General features: G+C 38.8%; 1 protein-coding gene across 4 annotated transcripts in view; it reads right to left on the reverse strand.

Annotated features, from left to right (window-relative positions):
• The window catches only part of LOC105479449 (CD109 molecule), a 178,409-nt gene that overhangs the window by 69,612 nt on the left and 82,880 nt on the right, over positions 1-25,917 (reverse strand). For all 4 annotated transcript variants that reach the window (XM_071096842.1, XM_071096841.1, XM_011737403.3 and 1 more), the window contains 4 exons: positions 8,413-8,452; positions 6,047-6,131; positions 966-1,062; positions 568-709 (listed from right to left, as the gene is read on the reverse strand). In XM_071096842.1, the coding sequence (XP_070952943.1) occupies positions 568-709; positions 966-1,062; positions 6,047-6,131; positions 8,413-8,452 (364 nt within the window). The remainder of the gene's footprint in view (positions 1-567; positions 710-965; positions 1,063-6,046; positions 6,132-8,412; positions 8,453-25,917) is intronic.

Below are 25,917 nucleotides of genomic sequence, written 5' to 3' on the forward strand. Positions count from 1 at the left end.
GTATTGGCTTTGACACTACAAGCACCACACAGTTCTATTATGTTCTCTATGGATCCTTCTAAGCACCATTGCCGCCATTCTACCACAGTGACATGTACAACAGCAGCAAATTAAGGCCAATGAAAGAATAGTCTTTTGCTCTTTCGGGGATTGGTTAACGCTGTTGAAATAGTAACAGAAAGGTCCAAGAAACTAAACTTTATTTGCATATTAAAAGTGAAAACTGTGTAGAAGCAGCTGAGATTTCAGCAAGTTTAAAAAGAAGGTAACCAGCTGAAAATGTAAGCCTTTCCATGTAGTTTTCAGGGGGAAAGAGTAGAAATGGGGGGAAAAAAAAAAATTACAAAGAGCTATCACATGTGGTTGAAGTAGTGACTTCCATAGAAAATAAGGTCCCCCATTACAAAATCATCCTGCAATTTAGACTAACAGTCATAACAATCTCAACATTAAATAGCATCTTTAGAAAGCCAGTGATGCTCCCAAATGAAAATGCCAGTTATAATAAGAAAGATGATAAAGCAGTGTCACATAAATCGTTTTACCTTCACTTTAAAGTCTACAAACCTGTAAGTGATTCTGTCACTGTGGCTAAAATTTCTACCGGTCCAGGGGCAGCTAGATCCAGGTGTTCAGAAAGTCCATTTGAAGAATCCATTATATTTTTCATCTCTTCATCATTAAAAGAGAAGTTTACAGATCCATTTATCTGTTTTGTTTAAAAGTTCAGTATTATCATTTTAGCAATTCAAATTTTAGAAATAAAACTCAAACTAAGTCACAAAATACGTTAGCTCTAGTACCATTTTAATCACTATAATTGCGTAAATTTTCACTTGTTCAGTGCTAGAAAGCTCTTGATTTTCTTACACTTAACTTTTTGTTAAGTCAATACTAAATCTTATTTCTAGAAAAAATACACATATTTTACCCATCACAAGTTATAAAACGTCTGCAAAAGTTACCTTAAATGTTTTTGTAATATTTTTCTTCTTTCCCCAAAAGGATAAAGGTAAAAATGTAAGTGTTACGTCTCCTTTCACTGGCTTCCCATATGTATACCTGAATAATTATAAACATAGTCTTTTTATGTATCAACTTGATATTGTCAGAACACAATACAAATACTACTTTCAATAGCATACATTAGCAATCCAACATTTTTTTTAAAATTACACTGGGTTGGGCCTGGTGGCTCATGCCAGTAATCCCAGCACTTTGGGAGGCCAAGGCGGGCAGATCACGAGGTCAGGAGTTCAAGACCAGCCTGGCCAACATAGTGAAACCCCGTCTCTACTAAAAATACAAAAATTAGCTGAGCATGATGGCAGGCACCTGTAGTCTCAGCTACTTTGGAGGCTGAGGCAGAACTGCTTGAACCCAGGAGGTGGAGGTTGCAGTGAGCTGAGATTGTATTACTGCACTCCAGCCTGGGCGACACAACGAGACTCTGTCTCAAAATAAATAAATAAATAAATAATACATTATGGGATGGCAAAACGCTAAAAAAAGAAAATTTTAAAAAGAAAAAAAATTACATTAAAAACATACTACTACTGTAATTTTTTAAACTAAAACCAACAAAAAATGTATTTAATAAATGGTGATCCTGGATGGGCACAGTGGCTCATACCTGTGATCCCAGCACTTTGGGAGGCTGAGGCAGGTGGATCACAAGGTCAGGAGTTCAAGACCAGCCTGGCCAAGATGGTGAAACCCCATTTCTACTAAAAACACAAAAAAATTAGCCGGGCATGGTGGTGGGTGCCTATAATCCCAGCTATTCGGGAGGTTGAGGCAGAGAATTGTTCGAACCCAAGAGGCGGAGGCCACAACCAAGATCGTGCCACTGCACTCCAGCCTGGGCAACAGAGTGAGACTCCATCTCAAAAGCTAAACAAATAATAAAAGGTGATCCTTGAAATTAAGCTTCCAAAATGGGAAGACTTTTAACTATAGTACCTTAAAACAGTTCTTAAAACACACTCTGCCCAACCTCTGACCATCTGAAAGACTCCAGAAAACACCTGATCATAATTGGGAGTGACAGTTTCCTGCCCAAAGATTTTTTAAAGATTACATAAATCTTTCACTCCTAGAAATCTGGAGTGGCCCATTAACTGCTTGCCCACGAAACTTCACAGCTTTAAAAGATTTTTGAATGTCAGCTGATAGTGCAATCACCATGGTCTATTACTGCATGTTCCGATATCAGCCAGGAAGGTTTATTAGACCGTAGATTCTGGAGCACCAAATGTGCTCATGGCTGTCAAAAATTGATTTTTTGCAGAAAAATTTAAAATAAGAATAATTTTTAAAATCCATAATACCAAACTTAGTTTCTGGTTTTTGTTTTTGTTTTATTTTGTTTTTTCGTTTGTTTGTTTGTTTGTTTGTGACACACTCTCACCCTGTCACCCAGGCTGGGGTGCAGTGGCATGATCTCGGCTTACTGCAACCTCCACCTCCAGGATTGAAGAGATTCTCCTGCCTCAGCCTCCTGAGTAGCTGGGATGACAAGCGCACACCACCACGTACAGCGAATTTTATTTTATTTTATTTTTTGAGACAGAGTCTCAGTCTGTCACCCAGGCTGGAGTGCAATGGCATGATCTCAGCTCACTGCAACCTCTGCCTCCCAGGTTCAATCGATTCTCCTGCCTCAGCCTCCCAAGCACTTGGGATTACAGGCATCTGCCACTACACCCAGCTAATTTTTGTATTTTCAGTAGAAATGGAGTTTCACCATATTTGCCAGGCTGTCCTCGAACTCCTAATCTCAAGTGATCCACCCATGTTGGCCTCCCAAAGTGCTGGGATTATAGGAACGAGCCACCTAGCCCAGTCCAAACTTAGCTTCGTGAGTCAAATATCATTCTCTGCTACTTTTCTTTCTACGTATTAATTTTATCCTCTCTCATTATAGGAAAGTCTTTTCATGTGAAGAAGAGGCAATACATTTTACTGCCAGAAAGCCTTTTTAAGTACATTTCCTGGGTTGCTTCTATCTCTATTGTGAAATGCTGAGCCAGACATGGAAGTCAATTTTGCTTTGCAGTCTATAAATCATAGCAGTAAATGGCTGCTTCCTGAGTCCATTAACTGAACACAGAAACAGCCCCTCATCTAACTCAACTCAAAAGCAAATCTTAAAATATAGCATATTCCAAACTAAGAAGAAAAAAAAAATCCACGTTCCAATGCCCCACACTTCCAAATAAAAACAGTAAAGTCAGTGGAAACCCTGGTTAGCAACCTTAGCATCAAATTCACTCATTCAAGAGTCTTCAAAACCTGACTCTACTTGTATCGTGCTAAAGATTAAATAAAAGCAAAACTAGAATGCCAGGATATTGTATTTTAACAGAGTTATATCACATGATAGTAAAAGGATCTTTAAAAACCAAATATAATTTAAAGTACTCTCAGACACAAAAATTTTAATTTTGACTTTAATGTGAAACAGATTTAGTTTTCCAAACACAAAGCTGGCTATAATAATTGTGAAACAAAGATACAATTATTGTCCCAAATAGAACCTGGAAGCATTTGGGATAAGTTAATCACTCAGAAAATAAAAGCTTGACTAATTTTTAAAAAGCAAATCAGTCCAGGAGTGGTGGAACATGCCGGTAGTCCCAGCACTTTAGGAGACCAAGGCAATAGTATCGTGTGAAGCCAGGAGTTCAAGACCAGCCTGGAGAAAATGGCAAGACCCCATCTCTATAAAGGGAAAAAAAAAATGAGCCAGGTATGGTGGCTCGCACCTGTAGTCCTAGCGACTCGGGAGGCTGAGGTGGGAAGAGCGCTTGAGCCCAGGTGTTCGGGGATGCAGTGAGCTATGACTGCACCACTGCACACTGCACTCCAGCCTGTGAGAAAGTGAGACTTCATCACTTAAAAAATAAAATAAAATAAAAAATAAAAATATTCTAGGATAGTATCATTAACAAAACAAGGAATTTTTTCTCTGAAAGCAGCCATAGCACAAAAAAGGACAAAAAGATTATAAAATAATACCTTCCCTTCTGATCAGTGGTAAATGAAAAAAATAAAAAAGAAAAAGAAAAAGAAAACATAAAACCCAAAAGGACAGGCTCTGGAGAACTTCCAGAGACCTGAAAGCATGGAGGTTCCTGGAGGTCAGCGGGCTCAGAAAGGGCATGGAAGCTCTGTGTTGCTTCCCACATGCCTCGCCCAACGCATCTCTTCCAGTTCTTCATCTCTATCTATTGTAACATCCTTTGCAATAAGCCAGGAAAGTGTCTTCCTGAGTCCTGTGAGCAGCTCCAGCAAATTAGTCAAACCCAAAGAGAAGGTAGTGGTAACTCCGATTTACAGCCAATCAGTCAGAAGCATACGTGACAATCTATTACTTGTGAGTGGCATCTGGAGTAGGGGCAGTCTTGGAGCAAATTGTCATCTATGATCTGATGCTGTCTCCCAGTAGATAGTGTCAGGCTTGAATTGAACTAGAGGAGACCCCCTGGTGTCCCCTGCAGAACTGATTGATTGGGTTTTGGTGGGGAGAAATCCTCACCCACTTCTTCCTGACCAGAAGTCACAGAAGTCTTCTGTGTTAATTGTTGAATGTGGATATAGGAGAAACTGAATTTCTTTTTTCCTATATCCACAGAACTCCAAATATCTGGCTTTTGATTTGGTATGAAGACCTTTGCTGTGCTACATATAGCTTAGAGCTGAAATCTTAAGGGTCATGTTGCTTATCTATTTGTTCTTTCCTTTTTTTTTTTTTTTTTTTTTTTGAGACAGTCTCCCTCTATCACCCAGGCTGAAGTGCAATGGTACAATCTTGGCTCACTGCAACCTCCGCCTCCCAGGTTCAAGCAATTCTCATGTCTCACCCTCCCGAGTAGCTGGGAGTGTGCCACCACACCCAGCTAATTTTTGTATTTTTAGTAGACATGGAGTTTTGCCATGTTGGCCAGGCTGGCCTCAAACTCCTGGTCTCAAGTGATCCACCCTCCTCAGCCTCCCAAAGTGCTGGCATTACAGGTGTGAGCCACTGTGCCTGGCCTATTTGTTCTTTTAGTAGGTATATATTGGATACCTACTCCACGGTTGGCACTGTACTAGGCACCAAGGTGCTATAGTACATAAGACACAGAGCCACGTTCAGAAAGGTGGACGAGCAAACAGCAGCACTGTGTGACTAGTGTTATGAGGGCTATAAGGAGGGTTGGGGGCAAGTAGTAAGCCTTGAAATTACCTATGTAATGGTCTATTAGAAAAAAGCATTTTACATTTTTAGAAGCTAAAGTAAAATGTGAGAATAGAGTTTGGGACAGTAGAGAATGGGCTGGAGTAGAGAAAGGTGGAATGTTTCAAAAGACATGAATCCAGAAAAGAGCCCTGCAAAATAAACTAAAGAATCTGAACTTCACTCTCAAGCTACAAGAGAAGAGTCCTTGAATTACTTGAGGGCAATCCCAGCCTGCACTTCAGAGAACCACTAGTCTGGAACTCTGATGACGCTTTTTGCCTCAGCAAAACAAAATGCCTTGCATTGTTCAACACAGTGAGTGAAAAGCATGACAGCCACCATAGATCTGTTGTGTTAGGTGGGTTGGAAGTCTCTGTGTTCATACGATGTGATTTAATGGATAAATGTGGATTATTTACTCATCTGTTAATTGTAATAAGGCAACCTATTCTCTCCCCCAAGAGCTCTATCTCCATTATCAGTGGAAAAAAATAGAATTTAAGCAAAGATAAGTTACCTCAATTCCATGTCATCTGAAAAAAAAAGTGCTATCTATAATATAAATCCCTTAATAAGTCTAAGAAAGACACTAGTCTATTGGAAATATTTTAGGACTGGGTCAGCTTGCAAGCAGAGCGATGGATGCAGAGAAATGTAGAGATCTGTCCTATGCTTAATTATTTATTAGAAATAGTCGTTTACTGTCCACTAAGGTATTTTAATAAGCAAAAATTGCCCTAATATTCTGAAGTATATAATCAGCTTTTGGTCAAACAGTCTTATAATGGTTTCAAGTCATATCAAAAGAAAAATGGCACTTACTTTGCTACGATGGTACCGTTTAAATGCTTAGAATTCATAGAACAGTATAATGGTGTCTGCAATGTCACTTCAAATTTTGGCAATACTGGAAAAGAAAAGCAAGGGTAAATCTTTTCACTATCATCTTCCACTGAACAAAATGAAAAATAAAATTGTTCTGAAGGAGTTGATAATTTGTACTATTTGAACTTAAATTCATTAGAATCCAAATACATATTAAGACAGATGAAAAGCCCTTTGTTTCACCCAAAACTAGAAATCCCTAGTTTGGTCAGCCTTATATAATTAAGGTATGAGGCCGGGAGCAGTGGCTCATGCCTATAATCCTAGCACTCTGGGAGGCTGAGGCAGGTGGATCACCTGAGGTCAGGAGTTTGAGACCAGCCTGGCCAACAAGGTGAAATCCCGTCTCTACTAAAAATACAAAAATTGCTGGGCATGGTGGTGCGCACCGGTAATCCCAGCTACTCAGGAGGCTGAGGCAGGAGAATTGCTTGAACCCAGGAGGCAGTGGTTGCAGTAAGCTGAGATCATGCCACTGTACTCCAGCCTGAGTGACACAGTAAGACTTCGTCTCAAAAAATAATAATAATAATTAAGGTATAAACCATTTTATAAGTACTAATACTATAATTGATATAAAGCACTCCACCAGAGTAAAAAATGTGTGTTTCTTTCCAGTCTGTAAAACTTTTTTTCTATAGTTCTCTGACGAAAGAAGCAACTCATATAATGAAGGTATGAGGCCGGGAGCAGTGGCTCATGCCTATAATCCTAGCACTCTGGGAGGCTGAGGCAGGTGGATCATAACAAGGCACCTCACCATTCAATTAACATAAGAAAAGTATCAAAAAAACCAAAGGGTCAACAATATAGGGCAGACCTTCAGCTCCAATCAAGGCTAATGGCCCTGAATGTACCAAGACACTCCTAGACTCTAGACCAGTCTAGGACAGGGAGACCAAAAAAGTCACATGAGTCAACTATGACTCTCCCAACCCCCACCACCAAGGAATTCCAAATGCCTCTTCCTCAAACATCACAGGTTTGCAATCAATTCCCCACCTCCACTATACCTCATGCAACAACATACAACCACCCAGTATACCACCACAATGGGATATAAAGATAGCCTATAAAAATGTTGGTCCCCTATGATTTATTCTTCTAGATCAGGGCTGCCTAAAAGACATAAAATGGGAGCCATATGTGTAATTTTTCATTTCTAGTAGCCAAATTTTAAAAGCAAAAATAAGCAGGTGAAATTGATTTTTATATTTTACTTAACCCCATATATCTAAAAGATTATCATTTCAACAAATAATCAAAATTTAAAAATGGTTATTAATGAACTATTTTTCTTGCTTTCATTTTTCTTGTACTAAGTCTTTGACATCTGGTGTCTCCATTTGGACTAGCCACATTTGAAGCACTCAAGAGCCACACATGGCAAGTGGCCCCGCTACTGGAGAGCACAGTTACAGATCAGACTTCAGCAAACTATGACCAGCATGAACCAAGAACATTTTTTACAATTTTTAACTGGTTGGAAAAAATCAAAAGAAAAATATTTCACGACATATGAAAATTATATGAAATTCAAATTTTCATGCTCATAAAATGAAGTTTATTGCAGCACAGCAACAATCATGTACATATTATCTTTGGCTGCTCTCATGCTACCAAGGCAAAGTTGAGTAGTAATGACAGACACACATGGCCCACAGAGCCTGAGATATTACTACCTGTATATTATAATTTCTACTGCCTAAATAAAACCCAATCTCAAAAAGAAGCTCAAATCAAATGAAGAACTCCATGTGTAACCTCAAAATAACTACTCAAATTATAACTAATACTAAGATCCTATGCTTTCACTCTCATCTCTCATTCCTCTCCATTCACCAACAAAATAGATGGGTCCCACTGTTTTTATCTATGGGTTTCTAACTGATATTGTAAGTATGGCACCTGCAAGAAAAGGATTTACCTGAGAAACAGACCATCTTTACCAATGCCAATCAAATGAAAAATATGGAAGAGAATTTGTTAAGTATTTTTAAGTGCAACATTTTAAATATTTTATGATCATGACAAAGTAGAAAAATAGAAAAATTATGTTGTGGATAAGAAAAAGACTAGCATAATACAACTATAAGCGATTTTTTTCTACTTTTTTCTGTATAATGAGATTTTAGAAATTTTACAAAGGAAAAAAAAATATGTTTAGGCCTGTAAAAAAAAAACCAGAATTTTAACTCCATTGATATTTTTACTTCAAATAACACATCTCTTAAAAATTTCTCTAATCTCTGCTGAAAGTAACAAATGCTTTTTTCTTCCAAAGTAGGTTGAGGAACTCTTACCATATTCTGAAACCTGAAATGATTGATAATATGTCTGGTCCTATTGGGCAGGGGAAAAAAAAGACAAGAAAATATAAGAGTTTTTATTTATTTTGCTTGCTTGTTTACTTGCATAAAACAATTTAGAAAATTAATTTTTAAATTACATTTATAATGATACAATGAACAAACCTGTTTATTTTCATTTATGGAAGTGTATTTGTAGACAACTGCAGCATGAAGCCCGTAAAATTTCAGGAATTTTTCTTGCCAACCCGTTAGCATAAAAAGGTGACCTATCTTTATAATTCATTGCAGGTCATTTAAACAAACTGTTTAATCTGACTTCCATCATTTGTGAAATAAGCACTAGATTAAACTAGATAATTCAGGAATTTATGAAGCAAGGATAACACAGGTCAAACTAACAAATAACTTCAGATTTGTTTTGGATATCATTATCAAAAATTAATGGAGAAAGTGAAGTTACACATAACTCAAATACTTATAAATAATTAAAGATGGAAAATCTTCAGGGAACGACATGCTTCACCTTTCCAATTCCTTGAATTATTTTCTCCTATAATCCTTAAATCAATACATCCTATGCTGTTATAATAGATACTGCTAATTATTTCCTTTTCCACAATCAACAAGAAAACATGTGGGCTATTACCATATCATTTATCTAACTCTTCATATTTCTTCTTCTGTTTTTTTTTTGTTTTTTTTTTGAGTCTCACTTTGTCACCCAGGCTAGAGTGCAGTGGCACAAACATGGCTCACTGCAGCCTCAACCTCCTGGACTCAAGCGATTCTCCTGCCTCAGCCCACCAACTAGCTGGGACTACAGAGGCGAGTCACCAAGCCCTGCTAATGTTTGGTTTTGTTTTGTTTTTTTTTTCTTTAGTAGAGATGAGATTTTGCCATGTTGCCCAGGCTGGTCTCAAACTCCTGAGCTCAAGCAATCTGCCCACCTCGGCCTCCCAAAGTGCTAGGATCACAGGTGTGAGCCACCATGCCCAGTCAACTCTTCATATTTCTAAATCGTTCATTCTAATCAAGGTAGCACAATAAATAGAACCTCTCCAAACTGGCTATGTAATTCCACTAATGAAATTTGTATTGTAAATTTAATTCCCAAATTTATCAACTCAAACATTGAGATGTAGCTATAAAATAATAGCTTTTGTTAACAAGTACCCTTGGTTAATCTAAAGCATCTGTACACCAAGAAGTTATTGTTCAGTCCTAAAAGAAGGCCATAGTTCACTTCAAAATATGAAACAAATATAATCACTAACATGCTAACAAATAAATTGTGTATAAATTGACTTCGACATTGTCATGTAAAGAAGATCCCATCTTTGGTTAGCTGTTGTTGAAAAATAAAAATTTTTTAATAAAAAAGGAAATCTCAAGAAATTGTGTTGTTTTGATCAAAGTCTTAAGGAATTTCATATTTGTGGCTTCTATCTCAAATTGTTTTCATATCATATAGTAACATTATAAATTACATGTATTTGATTCATTTATAAGTTCTAACATGTCATTCTCAAAAGTCAAATCGAGAAGGTAATTTACCTGTTATCTGTTTTACTGATGAACATAGGAATGTTAGTCTTTAAGTTAGTTTTTGCTTTATTACTGAGGCCAGCACAGGCAAGACTATGGAATAAGTAACAATTATGATGTTTCTGTTTCTCAAGTTTCATTCGTATAGCAAACATTAACTGAGTAAATACGACATGCAAAACACCATCTGAGGCTCTATAAATCACAGTCCTCAGCATTAGAGGGTCTAGTGGTGGAGACAGACATAGTCAAGAACGATAATTCAAGACTGACAGGGTCCTGGGGTTTCATGCACTGTGTTTTTGCTCTAACTCTTGCCTATTCTTGACTTACATGTACTTCCATCCCTCCCCATTTTCCAGGGCTTAGCTTAAATATTGCTACTTCATTTTTTGATCATTTTTGTATCCCTCATAGTTTGTCCCTTGAGGTGTCAACCTAGTACAAAATAAGTGCTCAATAAATGTGTGTTTGATTAAATAAAAATTATTGGCTTTTACAAATATAGGAAATCAACTTACTTATTTGAGCCTACTTAAAACAACAGCCTGAAACTAAGTTTTAGGTCATCATTTGTTTAACACACAAGTAGTTTACATTAGATTATATTTGAAATGAATTTCATCTCCCCTCCTCCTCCTACACTGCCAGTCCCTGATCAATCCTGGATTTTCCATCTTTCCATTGACCGTCTCCATCCCCTCACTCAGTCTCTAAACACTCTTGTCTTTTGTTCTCTTGTTACTCCTAAATATCTCTCTGCCGCCTTCCTTGTTTCCTTTATGCACCTGTTTCTGATCCTTAAATGTTAGCCTTTCCCATGCTGAGCCCTCTTCCCACTCTTCAGGGTTTTAACTGCCATTTCTAGCATAAAGACACCTAAATCCTTATCTCTATCCCAGATTGAGACTCAAATCCACCTGCTAGACATCTCCACCTCAATTTCTGACAGAATGTCCTGGATTTATTGATCTGGATTTAGCCTCTTTCAAATAGCTTTTCTTGATTGCCCTCTCCCCATGGTGGGTTAGATGCCCCTTCTCTCCTATAATATCCTGTCTATAACTCAATCATCTTGCCTAACACAATATATGATAATCACTTGCTTCGTGTCCATCTCCTGTAAGAGACTATGAAATCCTTGAGAGCACAGAACCTGGTAAAGCATGCCGTCAATGTTTGTTAAATAAACATAAGTATAAATTAATAAATGAGTCCATTCTTGTCCCCAGTCTGGTTCTTACAGTACTCAATAAATCAGCCTCAGTTATTAGGCAGCATCTCCTGCAACGCATTAAAATAATCTTCTCTTGAGAAGGATCAAACAACCCTGAAGAGGCAAATGATCCACAGAGTAACCTTAACTCTCTGCCCTTTATGTAGAAGGAACATGAATGCCCCAAGGAGTGGAAGCATCCAGCCATCATAGAAAACCGAAGAACACAAAGGAAGAAAAGTTTTTCTTTTCACTGACATTTTAAATTGTTCCAATAAATCTAGAAAACATTTTGTAAGTGAGTGCTGACAGCATGCTTTCTACTACACAATGTCTTCCCAAGGTGCTTATAAGTAGTAAAATGCAAATCAACAAATAAATTATTTTACTGTCCAAGGGATTTGAAAAGCAGAAATGAGTTTTGTAATGTCCAGTGTATTGTCCTTTAGGCAAACAGGCCATACCAATTTTCAGAATTGATTCAGTTGTTTTAATGAAATATATAATCAAGTACAAAAGACACTGAAATATTTAAAATTAATAATAATTCAGAGAATTAACAGCCATTTATGCCATATATAACCACAAAAACACCGATACTGAGTACTTTCATTAATCTAGAACAGGGATCCGCAAACTTTTCCTGTAAAGAACAGGATAGTAAATATTTTAGGCTTTGCAAGCCATATGGTCTCTGTCCCAACTACTTAACAATGCTGTTGCAATGCAACAGAGATTGTTAGCCAGAGACAATTTGTAAACAAACAAGAACGACTATGTTCCAATAAATCTTTATTTACAAAAAACAGGTATCAGGCTACATTTGGTTTTTCTGCCAGGGTTTGCTAACGTTTAGTTTAAAAAAATGAATAAAATGTATTCCCAAACTCTTCTGTTCATTCTAGCTAACTAAACAAAATTTTACTAAACTTTACTAAAAAGGTGGAGCAAAAAAATCCAGTCCTTTTGTAGGAAGTACAAGTTTCTCTTACTAAACAATTTTCCTTCAGTTTTGAAATAATTTTATCCGCTTCAAAATGAGTATTTGTGCTAATTGTAGTTCATCAGATATAGTTTATGCTCATTCACTCTGCCAACAATTGGAAAAAGGCTAACCTGAAGGCTTAAATACTTGGGCAGCATGTTTTTTAAGCAAACACCTCCCCAGGCAAGAGAAGCATAACTCATGTCTTCTGAGCTCTTCTTTCCCCAATATGGTCACAGTTCCATGGGGAAAGCTCTTTCCTAAAAACCTGCTCCGAAGCACATGTATTCACTCTCTGTTTCTATTGGATGTAAGCCTGTCTTGATTAGATTTTCTAAACAACTTCTAAAGCAGAAGTAGAAAATAAGAGTCAGCAGGTATTCTTAGCAACCTCTGTAATTTCTCTACCTTTTGTCCCTGAGTTAGTAATTCGTTGTGAGGGTGTATGTTACAGAAACTAGACAAATGAATTTGGAAAGAGAAAACACGTTATTTTTACCACCCTTTTAAGAAGTATGCTATGACTAGAATACAAATTGAGACATGTGAATTACTAAAACCATCTATTTCAGTTACAGAATTTTTCTTCCCTAACCATGATGCCATCCAACTCTTGAGTTTCTATTTTTAACAAATTTGAAGAAATATAGCATATTCCTTGACCATTAAAAAATACATTTTAAAATGCAGGTCAGTTTCTTTCAACTCTTGCTTCTGGAGTAAAAAGCAATGCCAGAATCAAAACTAAGGTGCTGGTTGGATTATTTCTGCTTGTTCATTATGTTCTTTTATGGTCATTTCAGTTCCCTAATAGTTTGTTTTAGCACTACTCTCCAGTGTCTGGATGTACCTTTTACTTAAAGATTAAGAAAGGCACTGAATTTGTGAGATCTGCACATAATGGGAGGTTAAAAGGGAACTATGTCAGACTCAGTTTTGCATTTGTCCCCCAAGACAATAGATGTCAACTATGTCCACCTTCCATAGGTGAAGGACTACCACATAGCACTTGCAAAGGAGGTTTCCAAAAACTGGTTTTGCAACTCTTAACCCATCACCAAGGTGGAAAGGTCAAGATAAAAATAAAACTAGACGAGAATTTCAGGAGAGAGCTTTCAATGAACTAGGAGTGGCACACACTCCACCCTGGGGCATCAGGTAGAGTTGCTTGGCCCTCATTTCAAGCCCTAGGGAAAGGGGCTTCCATAGACAATGCAGACAACCGGGTATGTGTCCCTGGGAGCATCCTCAAGCTGTCAGTGAGTAGGCTCTTGACACACCTGAAAACTCTAAAGGGTATAATATTGGTGCTGACAGTGGAGCTAAGAGTGTGCTATGCTAGAAGTGGTCTGCATCTCCTGGGTGTTGAGGATCAGAGAAAGCATGAGCATTTTCCCTCAACTAGACATGCCAAAAGAGCAAGTCAGCATGGGACTGCTTTCTCTCCTGATCAAAATAGCCTTAGTAGGAATAAGGCAAGCCTTCAGAAGAGGGAAGCTGGAGGTGTATGATCTAGATGCCCAAGAGCTAAAGATGGAGTTATGAGCTGCCATTTGGAGGAGACAGATTCAAAAGCATCCAGGGTACTTTGGATGAAAGACCTCCCAGCAATCTTAAGGGTCCTCCTAGGAATACAGAAAGGAGTTTTAAAAAGAAAAAATGTTAGTTTTTCCATTGACCTCCCAGAGAGGTCTAATGCAGATGACAACAGTATTACATTGAACTACGTTAAATTGCCATTTTTGTAGGACAAATACTAGCAAGTTCACATGACCCATCCTTATACATCAGATGAGAATTTTGTTACCCTTACTTCTCTTTCCTCCACCCAATTCAATCTGGAGGAGTCAAAGGCAGCCTAGTGAGTTGGAGGCAGGCATCTGGACCAAAGAAGACCCAAGCTGGAGAAGGGAGCATTTTATTTTATTAGACTGTACATATTAATCACTGAATGTAGACCGTTTGTGTATATGAAAGTAACCAAACGTGACAGGACCTTTTGTTACCAAAAAGTAACCATAAAAATGATGGGATTTTTCCCTGCATTTTATCCAAGGAGTAGAGAAGAATTCATCCCAAAGAACAGGACAAAATGGTACAAGAATAATGTGTTTTTTTACTTCACCTGTCAAGTAATAAATGTTCAACCTCACAGTTACACATAAATAACTGGGCAGGAATACGTTAAGTAAGAATAGGAATACCATAACATAAATGAAATTATATTGCTGCTGCCTCCACCAGATAATCATATTAATTCTCTCCTTCTTAGGAACAGAAGTTGTAGACTCTTGTATACAATAGCCTACATTACATAGCTATATTATGTATAGCTATTTATGTGCTTTTTTGCCCTTGAAATCTGGATTCTGCCTCTCCCATTTCACTGGCACCAGAAGATGCTCGGTATGCCACGTTGCTTTCGTCTAACCGCCCGTCACTTTTCTCAGGCCTCACTCTCTTTGAGGCCTCTGCAGCACCTGGAAAGCCACTCTCTCTGAATCTCTTCCCCTCTGTTCTGTGCTTGAACTTGCTGGCTTTTCTCTTCCCAAAACTGGCTGTTCTTTTTCTATTGCTTTGGATGGCTTCTCTGCTTTGCTCCTAAATGTGATTTCTGATGGCTCAGTCCAAATACATCCAGCTCATACCACTCACCCAAACTGAGCTTCCATCCCTGACTTCTCTAGAACTGATCACAGGTGATTCTCCCAAAGACCCAGTTTGAAATTCTCAGGCACCTTTTGCTCCTCTTTCTCCTCTGCCCAATCGAAATCCAGTCACTAACCCTAATAATACTGCCTTTAAGTGTCTCTAGAATTCATCCATTCCTCTTTAATTTTTTCTGCTCTCATACAGCAGCCCCCTATTACCTTTGAACTTACTAACACTGAAGGTATTTGATTACAAGCTAACATTGAAGGTATTCGTATATTGTTAAACAATAATACTAACTCCCTGGTAGCCCCCTGGACTTTAGCTTCTCTCCCTCTAATCACCCCACATGCTGCCACCAACGTGATCTTCCTAAAATGCAACTTTAATCATGTCATACTATTATGTAGAAACTTTCTACTCAAGCAATAAGAAGACAACACATACTGATGATTTTTATTTGTTTGGAAGTTTATGATAAGGGTGTCACACTTTCTACACTATCATGTTTGGATGTTTTTACCTTATTCGTGCATTACTTTTATAATTAGAGGAAAATTATGAATGTATGATCCTATAACTTCTATAATTTGAGAGAGACTCATTCACACACATTTTGTTTCCTCTGTCCTCAGAAGTTCTATATTGAAATTTGCGTCATTGATTGAAATTCAAAGTAAAACACACAAAAGTGTTTAGAGCTCTCTGCTGTCTACAGAACGAAATATAAAACTTCAGCCTGTTAGCCAATAACCTCCACAGCTCGGCCCACAAACTCCCCCATCTTTCTCTTCAACTACTACTCTCTACAAGCCCTCCACTCCAGCCAGTGTCTGCTCCCGGCCCCAGAGCCCTGTCAGCCAGCTCAGAGCCCACCACTTCCCATCAAAGTCTTACAGTCCCCTCCAGCCCTATCTTGGACTTGTAAAGCTGTGAAGATCCTTAAAAATCCCTTGATCCAAACTGCTTATTTTACCACTGAGGAAATGGAGAACTGCAGCTGAAATGCCATGCACCCTTGACTAGAGCACAGTACCCAGGTCTTAGGACTCCTAATCTAATGCTCTTTGCATTTGTTAGACGAAGCTTCTTTGATTGTAAGCTCCTTGAAGGCCAGGTCTGTGTCTTATCACCTTTAGATGCTGTACTGACTGGTGTTTCTTCCCACCCTCGCATACAACAGAAAAGCTTCATATTTTTAGCTTTCTTCAGATCCCTGCTAATCTGACTATGCCTAAACCTATTGCCTACATAACAGCAATCATGTAATATCCTATTTTTCCCCTCTTTTATTTTTACCATAAAATTGGGAGAGCTTAAAAATAAACAAGAAATCACAATGGAAACATCATCCTGTAAAAGTGTCAGTTGATGTACACTGACCTACTTAGAGGAATGACAGAGTCAATAGGGTTTGCAAAATGAGAGAAAATGTTGGTTAACATTTACATCATCCTTTCCTTCCCTTTCCTGTTTACAGTCTAAACATCTGTGGTCTAAACTGTAGTTGCAACGTATTTCTCTTGAGGGTTCAACCCAAACTCAGCATCAGAATCAGCTGTGGTGGGTTTAATAAATAGAGAGGTCCAGTTCCTACCCCAGAGCTACTGAATCAGAATTACCAGGGCTGAGGCCCAAACACAACAAATGTATTCATTCATCCATTCCTTCAAGAGATATTCACTGCACCTGAGTGTCAAGTGTAATAGGAATACAACCCTGCACGGACCTTCTGATCTAGTGGAAAGAAGGATATTTATCAAATAACCACATACGTGAGTATATATTACAAATTATGATAAAAACTGTGAATTAACATTTACAGAGAGTTATGAAATCTGGAGATGAGATGGGAAAAACAGAGTCAGATCAGGTAAGACCCTGTGTAGGCCATGGGAAAACATCTGAATTTTGTTCTGAGGCCAGTGGAAAGTCTTTGAAGAGTTTTAAGCTGGGGAATAACATGATCCAACTAATGTTTAGATTATTTTTACTGCTGTGTAGAGAATTGGTTGCAAAGGGAAAAAAACTAACTGCAGAGAGACTAGGAGACACTGTAATATCTAGGAACAATATAATAGTGACTTGGACACAGGAGGGAGAGGTGGAAATAGAGAAGTAGGTGGATTTGAAATACATTTAAGATTGAGGCAGGCAGATTGCTTGAGCTAAGGAGTTAGAAACCAGCCTGGGCAACATAGTGAAACCCCATCTCTACAAAAAATATAAAAATTAGCCAGGTATGGTGGCACACGCCTGTACTCCCAGCTACTCAGCAGACGGAGGCAGGAAGATCACTTGAACTCGGGAGATGGAGGTTGCCGTGAGCTGAGATTGCCTAGGTGACAGAGCAAGACTCTGTCTCAGGGTTTAAAAAAAATGGAAGGAAAGAAATGTATTTAAGGACAAAAGCTGTGGGAATTGGTGAAGGCCTGAATGTGGGTGGTCAGGCAGCATGAGGTGTCAAGAACTCTAAGGTTACCAGCCTGCACAACTGAATGGATAGAGCAATTAAATAAGATAGGAAATGCTACAGAAGAGCCAGGTGTGGTGGGGAAAGATTGTTAAGAATGATACTGGACATGAAGAGCTTGGGGTGCTTTGAAACATCCAAGTACAGATGTTGAATAGGTAGATAGTTTTAAAGGTCTATAACTCAGAGGTGTAGGTCCTCTCAGAGAGGCCAATTTGAGACTCACTGGTGCATAGATGGAAACTGAAACCACGTCTGTGGAAGAACATCCCTAGAGTGAGAAATGAAAGATATCAATAAGTAATAGAGAGTAAATGACAAAAGTGACCAAGAAGAAGAAACCAAGAAAGTAGAAAGAAATCTCAGAGCCAAATTGGAGTGAGTTGGGGAAATGGAGGCAGAGAGATTAGACAACATTTTTTTTAGAAGACTGGCTAGAATGGGAATGTGAAGTCACTGAAAAGGAAGTACAGTTAAAGTATAGTATTTCTCTATATTTTTGGTTTGTTCAATGAGAAGGAATTAAACATATTAGATTTTGTAAAAAGATCGAAGACAGAAAGAGATCCAGTTTGAAGACTGAGAAGAAACAGATTGTCAACACTGTAAGTTTTCTGAGAAAGTAGAGGAAGAAAGAAGCCAAGGCAGAAATCAGGATGCTGGTCTTAGATATGAAGAATAGGATCTTTCCTGTAAAAAGAAGAGAATAAGCATGAGATGGGCACAGACAAGACATGCAAATCTGGCAGAAAAAGTGAAAGAAATTCCCATCTGATGACTGTGTTCTCTGTGAAGTGGAAAGGAAGATAATCTGCTGAGTGTGAGGAGGGAGGAATAAGAACCTCCCCAGGAGACAGTTTTTTTCCTGAATCCTGTCCCTCATTAGAAAGGATTACAAATATTATTCTGGTTCTTATCAAGGCCGGAACTAAACACCTGAAGAACTGAAGCTGGTCTATACCTGACAGTCACTCATAGTGATAGGACTTGGGAATAATGGATCTAACCAATGACCAAGACATAAACCATACAAGCCTCCAGTTAGCAGGAGAGTGGCCAGGTATCCAGCGTCACAAGCACATTCATACTCCTAAAACAGTTTTACCATCTGCAGTACAGGGGACAAACTTGTTTCCTTAATGTTAAAAAAGTACTAACTAGAAACATATCCCTTTAAAAACAAACAATAAACAAAAACCACCCATTTAACCCTCTCTGTTCCTACTCAAAGTTGAAGGAATTATGGTTTTTAAAGACATGTAACATGACCACCTTTGTTGGGCACCTATCTCAAGCAAGGGAAAAAAAGCAGTAGCATAGCTACAGCTTCGTATTGAATAGGAAAGTTACCCTTGAGGGAAAATAACTCCATTTCTTGCTCTTTCTCCCCTTGCTCACTCCACCCAGGGACTTGGTACTCATTTCAGTGCCATCTTCCCCCTCACCCAGGGCTGCCACCACTAGTCAGAGCCCAGTGAGTTATCATTTTCCAAAACTCCCTCTATGCCACTGAAAACAAAGCATCATATAGAACTATACACACATACCATACTAACATCAAATTCTTGCTTTTTATATTGTACTATAATAACATAAGATATAACCACTGGGTGCACCGCGTAAAGATTATATAGGGCCTCTCTGTGCTATCTTTGCAACTTTCTGTGAATCTACCTAAAGGTAAACAGTTATTTTAAAAATTAATCTTCTTGGCTGGGCACGGTGGCTCATGCCTGTAATCCCAGCCCTTTGGAAGGCAGAGGCATGTGGATCACTTGAGGTCAGAAGTTCAAGACCAGCCTGGCCAACGTGGCAAAACCTTGTCTCTACTAAAAATACAAAAAGTTAGCCAGGCATGGTGGTGGGTGCCTGTAGTCCCAGTTACTTGGGAGGCTGAGGCAGGTGAATTGCTTGAACCTGGGAGGCGGAGGTTTCAGTGAGCCAAGATTGTGCCACTGTACTCCAGCCTGGGCGACAGAGCGAGACTGTCTCAAAAACAAACAAACAACAAAAAAAAAATCTTTGTATGCCTCATATGACCAAGGTTATAGAGGCTGTGAGGTGACAGCAGCGTAATCCTTAATAGTATATTAATGGATATTAAATAGATCAACCAAGTAACCTACATGCTGGACTCAAATCTTCAATCTAAACACATGGCTGCTGTGGTCAGAATCTGGGACACGGTGGGAACAATCCAATGTGCAAACAAGGTGATCCCTGTGGCATCCACAAGTCATATAAAAGAAGTGGGTATCTTCTCCACCAATGCATACAGCAAGCCCTGTTGACATCTAAATTAAACCTTAAAAGGAGGCCATATTAAAACAGCAGTTGCTGGCCACGCCTGTAATCCCAGCACTTTGGGAGGCCGGGGTGGGCCGATCACCTGAGGTCAAGAGTTCAAGACCAGCCTAGCCAACATGGTGAAACCCTGTTTCCACTAAAAGTACAAAAATTAGCCAGGCCCATGGTGGCACATGCCTGTAATCCCAGCTACTCAGGAGGCTAAGGCAGGAGAATCGCTTGAACCCGGGAGGCAGAAGTTACAGAAAGCTGAGATGGCACCACTGCACTCCAGTCTGGGTGACAGAGCAAGACTCTGTCTCAGAAAAAATAAATAAATAAAACAGCAATTGCTGCACATAATAAATAATTTAATTTTACAGAACTGAAAGTATCAGTAAAATAGCTTCTAGTCTTGACCCTCCCACAACACACTGTGTGAGCCTAACCAGGTCACGTCACTTATCTCAGATTCTCCCTCCATAAAGCAGGGAGATGGATCTAGGTGACCTCTAGGATCCTCTATAGCACTGAGACCCTATGATATGTGCTGATGATGCTACGTATTCAGACCCTCCATTTCACTGATGAACACAACATCCTAAAGTCTGACCCCAAAGTTTTCTAACTGATGCCAAAAACATGTACCTTCAGAGAGGGGTACAGAAGACACATTTGAAAGGAGGGGTCCTGTGGCTTCTGGAAAGAAAGAACAAAACAAAGTACTCCTCATAAAAATCTGTATATGAGGCCTAGAAATTAAAATGCACACTGCCAAAGGACTGGCACTAGCAGATCAAATGGCTCAATAAAGACACAAGAATAATACGGCACCAAAATTATGAGTGCATTTTAGACTGTATAACAAACTAGAATATTCAGTTATTGCCTAAGATCTTTTTTTAATTTTCAAAACAAGAAAGTCCAGGGCATTAATCCAAAAGTCCCGTTTTCCATTAGCTCACAGGTTCATCAAATACAGCAACGATATATATTCTCATAATGAAAATATACAAAGATATTTCTACTAAGTTGCAAGATCATATAGCAGAATGGGACTAGAAGTCAAAGAACATCACAAAGGATAATAACAACAATCATCTAGAAGAATCTCTATCCACTCATTCTTTCATACCACAAGCACGAATGAGTTCCCATTAACAGGTCAGATATTACATTTAAATATGAAAATTAATCAAATAGAATTCCTGTCTTCAAGGAGCTCACAATTTAAGAAATGAGGCAGACATTTTTTTAAGTATGTGAAGATAACAATAGGTTCTAGAGATGGATGGTGGTAGACGGTTGCACCACAATGTGAATGCCCTTGATGCTACTTAACTTTTAAATTGTTAAAATGGTAAATTTTACATGTACATCTTACCACAATTTTTTAAAAGGAAAATAACACTACACTGATTAATAAATGCTATTCTAGGGGTGTTTATCGGGGCCTTTGGAAGAATGGAGGAGAAAGTGCTGAGCTCTGCCAGCTGACGCTCTAAGAAATCAATATTCTAAAACCAACTCCTTCCTCCCTTTCTCACTGAACAAGGAAGTAAGAGCTTGAGATCCTTCCCAAAAAAAGCATTCTTCTTATAAGCAAAGACTAGCAAAAGTATTCTGGAAGCCACAACCACATTTCAGAGAGAATGCCACTCTGTTCTGACCTGTCAAAGTTTTGCTCCTTACTTTCTGTTAAGTTGTCATCACAAGCCAGGCGGGTTAAGCAGATGCTACTGGTAGAGTGCTTTAGGGACAAGAACTGTCCAAACAAAGATGTACTATTTTGCAAAAGAAAAACAGCTCCAAAGAAACTTAACAGAAGCAGCAAGCTGACCCAGGCAGAGGCTGGGCAACAAGGCCAGAAAAAATAAGGAATATCCTGAAAGGTTATAAAAAGCAGTAAGGTGTTGGTAACCCTCACCTAATCTACAAAAAACAACTAACTCAAAAGAAACTAGATATAACTGTTAGAAGCAAAGAAATAACTCAATGTAGATTGCTTCTGAGTTACATAATAATTTGATACCCCGTTTCATTATACAGGGCTCCAGAAGAATGATTTCAAGCCTTAACCCTGTTGAGTTTTCGGCTTGCTATTTCTTGTTCCCTACCCCTAACAATGGCTTAAGATTAAGACAAGGGTTAAGAAATTGTAGTTGGTGACAGATAGAAAAGTCTACAAGACTATCAAGTTCAGCAGTTCCCAAGCTGGCTGTGCATCTGAAGCACTAGAGAAGCTGTTGGTAAGGACATACATTGTCCCAAAAATTCTGACTTAGGTGTGTCTCAGGTGCTGGGGAGCTCTACTGAGCTGATTACCTAGAAAGGTAAAGTAAATAGAGAAAGTAGCACTGCTGGGGAATTCAAAGAATAAATCAGATGGCCTGTCCCCAGTTCCATACCTTGTTGACTGCCCAACACTGCCTCTCAATGGAAAAGATGCATTCTAAAGATGCCTAGCTGCGGGCATTTATCAGCACTTCTCGAAATGTGGTTCAAAAAACTAGTAGAATTTCCTGGAGTGCTTATTTAAAATTCAAACTCCTAGGTCCCATGCCAGAATTAGTAAATTGTGATCTGGGAGTGAGACCTGGACTATGCATCTTTAAACAAGCTCCTAGTCCATTGATTCTGTGGCACACTGATGTTTCAGAACCAGCTGCAGCCTCAGGTGGCCATTATGGTAAACTCAAATGCCTGAGCCACTCTAGAAGGAAGAAAAGACCTCCATCTGACACTGAGGAAAGAGAGCACAGGGCTGCCGTCATCAAATGACCAGGAATCTCTCAGTGACTCAGGCTCTTCTTTTGGGCTCTCGGAGGAACATGAGCACCAGTGCTTGGGTCACACAGAGACCTGGAACTCTGGGCCCTGGGCTGCACTGCTCTGGCCAGATCCCTACTGGCTCCCAGAAGCCTGGTTCTCAGACACCAACATTAGCCTTTCTTTTAAAGAACACCTAAAGTCACCTTCTAGTAACCTGGAATATAATTTTTAAATCACAGATGCAAAAACATTTGCAACCAAATGTGGTATATTCACACAATGGAATATTATTCAGCCTTTAAAAGAGAGGAAATTCTGACACATGCTACAACATGGATGAGCCATAATAACATTATGCTAAGAGAAAAAAGCCAGTCTCAAAAAGGGATTCTGTATGATTCTGCTGATACAAGACTAACCAACACCACAGAGACAGAAAGTACAGTGGCTGCCAGGGGCTGGGGGGTGTGAGGGAATGGGGAGTTATTGTTTAACAGGTATAGATTTTCAGTTTTGCAAGATGAAAAGAGTTCTGGAGATGGATGGTGGTAATGAATGTACAACAATATGAATCTACTTAATATCATTGAACTATACACTTAAAAATGGTTACGATGGTAAATTTTATGTTACGTGTATTTTATTACAGGAAAAAAAAAAAAGGAGGGAAAAACCATTTGCAGGCTAGGTACAGTGGCTCATGCCTGTAATCCCAGTACTTTGGAAGGCCGAGGCGAGTGAATCACCTGAGGTCAGGAGTTTGAGCCCAGCCTGACCAACATGGTGAAACCCCGTCTCTACTAAAAATACAAAAAAAAAAAAAAAAGAATTAGGGAAAGGATTCCCTATTTAATAAATGGTGCTGGGAAAATTGGCTAGCTATAAGTAGAAAGCTGAAACTGGATTCTTTCCTTACTCCTTATATGAAAATTAATTCAAGACGGATTAGAGACTTAAATGTTATATCGAAAACCATAAAAATCCTAGAAGAAAACCTAGGTAATACTATTCAGGACACAGGCATGGGCAAGGACTTCATGTCTAAAACACCAAAAGCAATGGCAACAAAAGCCAAAATTGACAAATGGGATCTAATTAAACTAAAGAGCTTCTGCACAGCAAAAGAAACTACCAACAGAGTGAACAGGCAACCCACAGAATGGGAGAAAATTTTTGCAATCTACTCATCTGACAAAGGGCTAATATCCAGAACCTACAAAGAACTCAAACAAATTTACAAGAAAAAAATAAACAATCCCATCAAAAAGTGGGCAAAGGATATGAACAGACACTTCTCAAAAGAAGACATTCATACAGCCAACAGACACATGAAAAAATGCTCATCATCACTCGCCATCAGAGAAATGCAAATCAAAGCCACAATGAGATACCATCTCACACCAGTTAGAATGGCAATCATTAAAAAATCAGGAAACAACAGGTGCTGGAGAGGATGTGGAGAAATAGGAACACTTTTACACTGTTGGTGGGACTGTAAACTAGTTCAACCATTGTGGAAAACAGTGTGGCGATTCCTCAAGGATCTAGAACTAGAAATACCATTTGACCCAGCCATCCCATTACTGGGTATATACCCAAAGGATTCTAAATCATGCTGCTGTAACGACACATGCACACATATGTTTATTGCAGCACTATCCACAATAGCAAAGACTTGGAATCAGCCCAAATGTCCACCAGTGACAGATTGGATTAAGAAAATGTGGCACATATACACCATGGAATACTATGCAGCCATAAAAAAGGATGCATTTGTGTCCTTTGTAGGGACATGGATGCAGCTGGAAACCATCATTCTGAGCAAACTATCACAAGAACAGAAAACCAAACACCGCATGTTCTCTCTCATAGGTGGGAATTGAACAATGAGATCACTTGGACACAGGAAAGGGAACATCACACACCGGGGCCTATTGTGGGGAGGGGGTGGGGGGAGGGATAGCATTAGGAGATATACCTAATGTAAATGACAAGTTAATGGGTGCAGCACACCAGCATGACACATGTATATATATGTAACCTGCACGTTGTGCACATGTACCCTAGAACTTAAAGTATACTAATAATTTTAAAAAATATACAAAAATTAGCTGAACATGGTGGCGCACACCTGTAATCTCAGCTACTCAGGAGGCTGAGGCAGGAATTTTGCTTGAACCCGGGAGGTGGAGGTTGCAATGAGCTGAGACTGCACACTGCACTCCAGACTGGTCAACAGAGTGAGACTCTTTCTCAAAAAAAAAAAAAAAAAAAACCATTTGCAATTATTTGAGAAAGCTGTCAACACCAATCAAGAGGTAACATACCTAAAGATAAGGTAAGGTTCCTAGAGAAGTATATTGCAAAAAAATGAAATACAAGGAATGTCTAACTTTTAAAACACATTATCTTCTTAAGGTTTATTTTCAAGTCAATTATCAAATCAGAATATACTCCCACACTCAACTTATAATGTACCTGAAGTATAACAGCCCTATAAAACACACTTCTATAAAAAGATGTTATAGCTAAAATATACCTCTGCCCTCTGAGGGGAGGGCTTGGTGCTCTAGACAAAGAAATGATGAAGAGCTGGGCAATCAAAGTATGGCAGAGGTAGAAAACTTGGTCATATTCTCAAGAGAAGAAGTACAATCCCCAAAGTAGCAAAGAACTATTCACACTAGAATATGTATGTCAACTGAGCATACATATAAGTAGAACAAAAAAAGCCAGGGTTCTTACTAAACTTTACTAATTTTAAGAGGTCTTAAAAATTATAATCATCAAGAGTTTCTTTGCAATTAATTAAACTAGCATTGTAAAAAAAAAAAAAAAAAAAAAAAGTCTATGTATATATTGAGAACTTATTACGTCCCACTATCATATGCTGAGCAATGAAAGAGATAAAATATAAGATGGAAAAGCAAGGTGGCAGTGTAGAGAGGGCCTTGGACTTAGTGTCAAAAGGCCTGGGTTCTAATCCTAGTTTGGGAAGTTGTGGGACATCGGGCAAATCACTTCACTAATCCCCCAAAACATCTGTTTCCTTTCTTGGCCAGGCACAGTGGCTCATGCCTGTAATCCCAGCACTTTGGGAGGCCGAGTAGGGTGGATCACTTGAGGTCTGGAGTTTGAGACCACCCTGGCCAACATGATGAAACCGTCTCTACTAAAAATACAAAAATTAGCTGGGCGTGGTGGTGCACGCCTGTAATCCCAGCTACTCAGGAGGCTGAGGCAGAAGAATCGCTTGAACCTGGGAGGTGGAGGTTGCAGTGAGCCGAGATCACACCATGGCCTGGGCAGAAGAGTGATACTCTGTCTCAAAAAAATAGAAAAGAAAAAGAAGAAAACTAGAAATCCTACTAGACCAAAATGATTATTCACCATTACTATCATAAAAAATTTTGAAGGTGAAAAGCAATACAATACTTGAAGGGCAAACAATTTAGACTAATCTAGAAAGGTTAACACGGTATCATAAAGGACTTATTCACTCTTATTCCACAAACAAACATATTATTAATACAAGTGGAGAAATGCCAAGGAGCCCTCAAGTATGTT

The sequence above is a fragment of the Macaca nemestrina genome, chromosome 5 (genome assembly GCF_043159975.1).
Source record: "Macaca nemestrina isolate mMacNem1 chromosome 5, mMacNem.hap1, whole genome shotgun sequence".
Lineage (NCBI taxonomy): Eukaryota > Metazoa > Chordata > Mammalia > Primates > Cercopithecidae > Macaca > Macaca nemestrina.